The sequence below is a fragment of the Cervus canadensis genome, chromosome 24 (assembly GCF_019320065.1).
Source record: "Cervus canadensis isolate Bull #8, Minnesota chromosome 24, ASM1932006v1, whole genome shotgun sequence".
Lineage (NCBI taxonomy): Eukaryota > Metazoa > Chordata > Mammalia > Artiodactyla > Cervidae > Cervus > Cervus canadensis.
In genome coordinates, this window is record NC_057409.1 from 27864695 (window position 1) to 27872116 (window position 7422).

A 7422-nucleotide genomic window follows, 5' to 3' on the forward strand; every position below is an offset into this window, starting at 1 on the left:
GGAAGCCCAAAATGAGTTGGGAGAATTTTAAGCCAGAAACTAAGAGGTTAAACCTGAATGCCTAGGAAAAAAAGGAAAGTGGGGTGCTAGAGTACAAAGCCAGACAGCCAGTCTGCAAGTGTAAAAGAGAGATTGCTTCTAAAAGCCTTATCAGAATATTAAACTCAGATCAAAGGAACTTGAATCCTGCGACTGTGCTCTGCAGTTTATCTGTCTTATACTCAATCTTTAATCACACTGAACTAAAACACTTTTTGTATGCCTCATTTATACACCTAACCTGTGTGAGCATAGATGATCTTCTTCTTGGCTGTCTGACAAGATGCTGAAAGGGAAGGTAATGGTCTTTATATATATATATATATATATAAAGTTATATATAAAATTATATATATATATATATAATTTATTTATTTGACTGTGCCAGGTCTTAGTTGTGGCATGTGGGATCTAGTTCCCTGACCAGGGATCGAACCCTGGGCCAACTGCCCTGGGAGCTTGAAGTCTTAGCCACTGGACCACCAGGAAAGTCCCAGTAATGGTCTTAATAAAGGTCTTTAAAGTTTAACCTCTGTTGTCTTGAGGCCACTCATGGCAAGTGCTGTTTATGGTGTATAAAGGGGTCAGGAGTTGCACTTAAAGTGGGGCACATGAAGAAGGCCAGGCCTCCAAACCTGGCTGCCAGATGTCCCTGGTCATGGTGGCATGGTCAGAGGGACTGCTTTGGCAGCCTCTGTAGTAGAAATCTTCTGGAGATGCCCATCTGGGTGCCCGTGGCAGAGTCCTGGCCACAGGATGTCCCCTTGGATACTGCCAGATGCTCTGGTTGCTGAGCACCCTGCCTGGCAGGCAAAGCAGTTACCATGACAACCACACACACACACACACATACACACACACCCCTGTGATTTTTTGTGTTTCTCCTTTCCCATTAAGTATCAAGGTATTCCAGGGACAGGCAGGCATAGCTCTCAGAACAGAACGTCCTCTGCTCCCGGAAGCAGGGCAGGGAAGGAAAGTGGAGATGTGTATATGTTATGATTAAATGAGACTTCATCAGTGTAAATGCCTATGTACCTGCTTCTGTGTTCAAATGTGTTGTATATCAATGCATGTATCAGCATGTATCATGCAAATGGTCCGATCACAGTTTATCTGCCCATTTGTTTCCTACTCCCCTCCCTCTCTGTTGCCCCTGTGCTGTAAGAATCACCCAGCCCTCCAACCTTTGCTGAGCAAAAGTGCTGAGTCATGACTCCAGCTGGGTTTCTTTCTCCTATCCTCCATCCCCAATCTTTCCTCAGCCCACCCCTCCCTCATTCCTGCTGGACTCTTTGGGCCCTCTTCACCACCTCTGTCCTAAGCCTGGACTCCTTTTCCCAGAGGTTCACTTCTGGGCAGTCAAGAGACGGCAGGTCACTCTGTTTCTGCATTTACTCCCTTCCACTTTGCCTTCTCAAAAGACTGCTCCGAGTCCTTCTCTTAATGACCACCTTCTCCCTGAGAAAACAGGAATCTGACCAAGTTTGACCCAGGAGGCTAATTCTTCCACGTATTCGTGCTGATCCTCCTCCGGTCCCTCACTACTTAATCGGATTATGGCAATGTCTCATGCCTGGGGCGTGGCAAGGAAGGTGAGATTTAATTTGCCACTGGGCACTGAGGCTTTTTTCTCATTCTAGGTCTCCAAATGCCAGACCACAGGTTCTTGGAGGCAAGCGCGCTGTCGCCCACCTGTATGTGTGTGTGTCCGAGAGAGCATAGGAGTGTAGTAATAGAAGGGTGCTGTGTCTATGCGTTCAGGGGCAGAATCTAGAGACCCCTCCCCAAGGATGTTTGAGGGTCTCTGTAGGCTCTCGAGTCTCTTTCCCATCCCCGTTGGGCTCTTCTAACACAGAAATCCCACTCAAATAGTCTCGATAACTAGTTCCAAATAAGAGGGACCAAGATTGTTCTCTGCAACCTCCCCGCCAGAGGTGAGAGAGTGGAAAGTGCTCCCTCCTCCCCCGCCCCGCCCCGCCTGTTCAGTCTGGTTACTATGGCGACAGCCGCGGGGTGACCCAAGTGCTCCTCCCTCTCTCCTTCCATACCTAGAGAGATGACGGCACCGCGCTGACTGCGCCAAATTCCAGCCAATGGGCGACTGCTCCCGCCTTTCCTTCCACCAGCTCTCCCCACCTCCCCCCGGGGAACTCGATTCACAAATCTGGACTGGGGATTTCCGGCTACTGGCCGGTTGAGAGGGCGCTGGGCAGAGTCCGGGGAAGAGTTGAGATCTGTCTTCCTAGGAGGACAGTCTTCCTGGGTTCTTGGGCCAGACTCCTGTAACTTACCACCAGAAAGGATCACATCTACTCCCAAATTATCCGGAAAACCTGAGGCTGTCTGCAGCTCCTCCTACTCCTGCATGCCCTCCCTCACCCTTTTCGAGTGCGCCCCGTCAGTACCACGGACAGCGAAACAGGGCCTTTCTAGGTGGGCTTCTCCCTCTTCTCTCCGAATGCTCCGGAGGTCTCCGTGGAGACCAGGGTCACAGACGCCAGCGCTCCACTGCAGCCAGGGCCTCCTCGGGCCAATGAAAAACTGAATGGGGCGCTTAGTTAAGTGGTTAAGAAGGCAATGGGGACCAAAGAGGAATCTCAGGCTAAATAGCTTACTTTTCTTCCTTCAACCCCAAAGAATGGCTCCTGAGTCTTCCAGGCTGCCTGTGTACTAGCCTCCCTGGCGATTAAGGGCTAGGTCTGAATCTCAAGCAGGGATGGACCTCCCAAAGCTTCCCTGGGTAGGCATGTGGCTGAAACAGCCTTGAAGCAGCCCCATGGGTAGGGGAAAGAGTATGGGGCTAAGTATAGCATTCAGGCCCCACCTGAGAGTGGTGAAGACAGACTTAGCCAGGCCTGACTGAACTCTTGACAGAATGAATGGCAGAGAGAGGTGGAGGAAAGAGAAAAAATAACAATAACTAGCTGATGCTGCCTCAATGAGCCACTCTGTAAAAGGGGAACAACTTCTGCTGTCCTCATCACTTATCCCCTAAATGGCCTGGGTGTTAATGCGCAGGTAGTCAGAAAAGATGAAGGCAGGGGTGGCGGGGGGTGGGGGGTGGGGGGACGGGGTGGGGCAGGAATTCAGCCTTACCACCAGGCCTCATCCTCTGGCTCCCTCACTTTGCTCTCTGTAAGATGGAAGTCAGTGGGGGGAGGGGTGACGGAAACAGTAGCCGTTCTCAGGGACTCGACCCCCCCCCCACTAGGCCCGCGGGGGCCCGAGGGCCCTGCCTGCGATAGTTTCGCTCCCGCTCCCTCCCTCCCAAGGCCCAAAAAAAGGCTGGCGCAAAAAAATCTGCAGGCGCTTCCAGCGCTTTATAGTTCTCTCCCGGACAGACGGACAGACAGACAATGCGGCCCGCACCGTCGGCCCGCATCATTGGCACCTTGGACACGGCACCAGGCCCACCCCAGTCCCTGGTACCCTCCCAGGAGAATTCTGGTCCGGCCTCAGATCAGCACCTCAGACAGTTCCGGGCCCACCCCCCCACCCCCACCCCTCCCCCCTCCCTCCGGAAACAACCAAATAAATTAAAAGTGGGGGTGGGTGGGGGGGACAAAAACACCTAAGGGCAAGGAAGAGGGGTGCTCCTCCCTCAGAGTAAGAAGAGTATTCTGTCTCCTCCCACCCTTCTGCTGAGGCGCCGCCGCCACCGCCGGGGTGACCTTCTAGGTTGATTTTTGCTCCCAAACCTCAGCCTCCTGAAGGTGGCATCCCCCTCCCCCCAACTCCCGGCATGCAACACGTTGGAAAAGGTGGGGAGAAGTGGTGGGGATGGGGCGAAGGACCATCCTGGTGGTGGTTTGGGCTCCCAGGGTTGCAGTTTCTGCTGTACCTCAGCCGATCCCAATCAAGAACTCATGTTCCCTTCGGTCTGGGGAGGAGAATACGGGGTCGCAGTCGGAGGGAGAAATGCAAGTTAACACAGGCGGAGAGGGGGGAAGGCAGACGGGAGGGGGAAGATGGTGACACATGCCAGGAGCGAGGAAAAGAGAAGAAGGGGAAATGGGGACAGAGGTGCGGAAAGAGAAACGGGGCAACGAGAGCGAGTCAGGTAGTGGGTAAGATGGAGACGGAAACACACACCCAAGGAATGAAAAGTGGAACTGCGAGGAGGAAGGTGGGAGGGCAAAAGATGAAGGAAGGAGGGAAGGTGAAGATACAGGAAGGAGATGAAGAAATGGACAAGTCCGAGGGAGACGGACTTACACGGAGAAGGGAAGGGGAAGACCCGGGCAGAATTGGAGAGATGAGAGCGCAGACAGATAGAAAGGGTGAGGTTGGGGGTTCCTCTCCCGCGCTCATCCCCCACCCCCACCCTGCGCCCAGCAAATCCAAACGCCGAGGCCTCTGGCATCCTGGCCTCCACCTTCCCCTGCGGGGCAGGGGCGGCTCCTCCTCCGGCCACGGCGCGGAGCGGCGGTAGCAGCGGCGGCAGCTTGATGGTCCTGGGGGCTCCGAGTGTGTGTTAGGGGCTGGGGCGGGGGGCGGGCGCGGCCCTGGGTTATCCCTAGCGGTCCAGGTTCATAGTCCAGTGCTTGGCTCCAGTCGCGCAGCTGTCCCTGGCGGCCGAGGAGGAGGAGGAGGTGGAGGGAGCCGCGGGCGCGCCCCCGTTGGGTGGACCCCCGGCGCTGGCGGAGGCCTCGCCCTCGTTCTTGAGGTCTTGGAAGACCTGCGTGAAGAAGTGGGGGTCGGCATTGAGCCTCAGCATCTGCGGGCTGAGCCGCTGGATGAGGCGCAGGCAGCGTTGCCAGAAGCGCTCCTTGTCGGGCTCCACGAGGAAGGGCTTGAGCGGGTAGGAGATCTCGTTGCCCATGTAGGAGTAGGCGAGGTAGAGGCAGGTGAGGAAGGCGGCCTGCAGCTCGGCGGCCGACGCCAGCTCGTCCCCGCGCAGCGACTCGCGGCACAGCAGGTACACGAACACCAGGTTGGCGGGCGTAATGAAGGCCTGGTCTTGCCAGCCCTGCAGCAGCAGCGAGCGGTCCACTCCGCGGAACCAGCCCACCAGCTCGCCTGGGCTCAGCTCCTTGAGACGGTAGCAGCGCCGGCACACGAAGTCGCCCAGGCAGCGCAGCAGCTCGCCGGTAGAAGCCTGCACGATGACCCGCCGCGGCGAACCACCAGGGACCGGCGGCGCCGCCTGCGGGGCTGGGGGCGGCGGCGGCGGCGGCTTCCCTCCGCCCGAGCCTGGCGGCGGAGCGCCGGCGCTGCCCCCCGACGGCGGCTCGCAGGTGGCGGCGGCCGCGGGCACGGTGGGCACGGGCACCGCCAGGGGCTTGGCGGCGCCGCCGCCGTCGGGGGGATCCCGACCTTTGCGGAGAAGGTTCTCGCGGTTGCGTTGCTGGACCAGGGGGTCGGGGCCGGTGGACGCTGGCTTGGGCGTCACCTTCTTGCTGCCTTTCTTCTTCTTGGCGGACGCGGCCACAAGGCGCTTCCAGGTGAGCGCGGAGATAAGCACGGACGGCCGTTTGAGCCGGCTCTCGCCTTTGCCGCCCTTGCCCGCTGGCGGCGCCCCGTAGCCCCCCAGAGCCTCGTCTCCCGCGGGCGGCGCCTTCTTCTTCTCCTCGGGCAGCCCGCCGGGCCTCCGGCCCTTGGCCGAGGAGGCGGGGGAAAGAGACAGCACCGTGCCCATCCTGCAGAGCGGGGCCGGCGCCCGGGCCCCGGCGGGAACCGCGGGCGGCGCCCCTGCCCGCCGCGCCGCCGCCGCCTCTGCTGCAGCCCCCGGGGACCCGGCGGTGGGGGCCCAGCCCCGGCCCGGGCGCGGGAACGGGCAGTAGAACGCGGCTGCTTTGGATGTTCTGCGCCGGCTGCTCCGAGTCTGAGCTGCGCCAGCTGCAGCGTCAGCCCCACCCCTTGGGCCCAGTCTTCGCCGTGCCACGCCCCGTCTCACGCAGCCAATCCTTGCCCAAGCTGTCCTCCTAACCGGCAGCTGCGCTGACCAATAGAATCTCTCATGCCAACCTCAAGTTCCGCCCATCCCCATGCCTTGGTCTCTGGTCCAGCCCCTTCACCAGAAAGGCGAAAGGAGGAGGAGGTGGCTGGTTCGAGGACCTCGTCAGGGTCAGAGCCGGTGGGTGGGTGGGTGTGGGAGGCTGCTCCCACCTACCCCTACAGGTCCTAGGGCCCTGAGTCAACTTGTTTTGATGCACTGGATCGCGATAGCAGAGATGCCATGGGAACAGCCTTCCTCCCCTTTTGATTATATGCTGGGGCGGGGGTGGGGGTGGGGGCGCAGCGTGGGCAGCTGCTTCACTGAGGAGAGTGCTTTCATCAAGGCGCCCAGGCCCCATTTGGGTCGCACTGCACCAGCTCCTCCAATCTAGCAGTCGGTGGATTCCCTCTTAACTCTCCTCCCCTCCCTTCCCCCATGTGGCCACCAGGGAAGACTGCAGCAGGGGTATTCTTGCTCTGCCTGTGATGAGGTGTTGGCTGGGCCCTGGTCTGCCTGAAGGTCGCAACCCGCCTCCTTAGAGGCCTTTACTCTGGGGGTGGTAAGACGCTCAGATTTGTCGCTGAGGCCACGGTTTGCCGACCTGATTCTCTGCTGATGAGTCTGTGATAAGAGGCCCTGAGCTCTTGTGCTCTTTGCCCCTCTCCCCTCCAATCCCCTGATTTCACACTTGGGTGGATGATGGGTGATTGGTCCCTGGGGAAAGTCTGGAAATTGGTCTGTCCAGCCGCAGATAGCAGGCGGGCCTTCTGTGCAGAGTGAGGCCCGGGAGGGTTGGTCCCACCCATGGCCAGTCCTGGGTCCAGGCTGAGATGGGTTTTCATTGTCACATGCTCCCTGCTATTCAGGTCCTAACTGACCCCATTCCCAGCTCCAGGCTATTAGGCTGGGTCCTGCCCATTTCTCTCTGGGTCTGTCTGTTCTCTCCTCGGCACCCATAAGGCCCTTGTCCTGTATTTGGTATTCTCTAGGCCTTACCTGCAGGTCTGGAGCCCAGCTGGTTTTGGGCTGTTCTATCTGCCTTGAAGGACTGTGTCCACCCTTCTCCTGGCCTGCTCTCTGGCTCCCCAGCACAGGAATCTTCTGGCTTCTTAAGTGGACTTTGGAGGTAGGTATGGGTTTCATGGAGGACAGAAGCCTTCGCCTATCCCTGGTGGGTCAGATGGTAAAGAACACGCCTGCAGTGCAGGATCCCTGGGTCAGTAAGATCCCCTGGAGAAGGAAATGTCTACCCACTCCAGTATTCTTGCCTGGAGAATCCCATGGACAGAGAGCCTGGTGGGCTACAGTTGATGGGGGTACAAAGAGTCTGACACAACTGAACGACTAACATACACATGGATTCAGCAGAATTCTGACTTGGCCCTGGAGTCACCTCTATGCTCCTCAGAGACCACCAACCCAGCTCCAAGGATCCACTGCTG

At 58.1% G+C, this 7422-nt stretch overlaps 1 protein-coding gene across 1 annotated transcript; it reads right to left on the minus strand.

The window, feature by feature from the left end:
* Positions 1-3343: 3343 nt before the first annotated feature.
* Positions 3344-5873, minus strand: CDK5R2 (cyclin dependent kinase 5 regulatory subunit 2). Its single transcript, XM_043445211.1, has one exon. The coding sequence runs from the start codon at positions 5678-5680 to the stop codon at positions 4559-4561; it is 1122 nt and encodes a 373-aa protein (XP_043301146.1). The 5' UTR covers positions 5681-5873; the 3' UTR covers positions 3344-4558.
* Between the last annotated feature and the right edge of the window lie 1549 nt (positions 5874-7422).

Coding starts and splice junctions, on each gene's coding strand:
- CDK5R2 (XM_043445211.1), bottom strand. CDS start 5,680: ATGGGCACGGTGCTGTCTCTTTCCCCCGCCTCCTCGGCCAAGGGCCGG.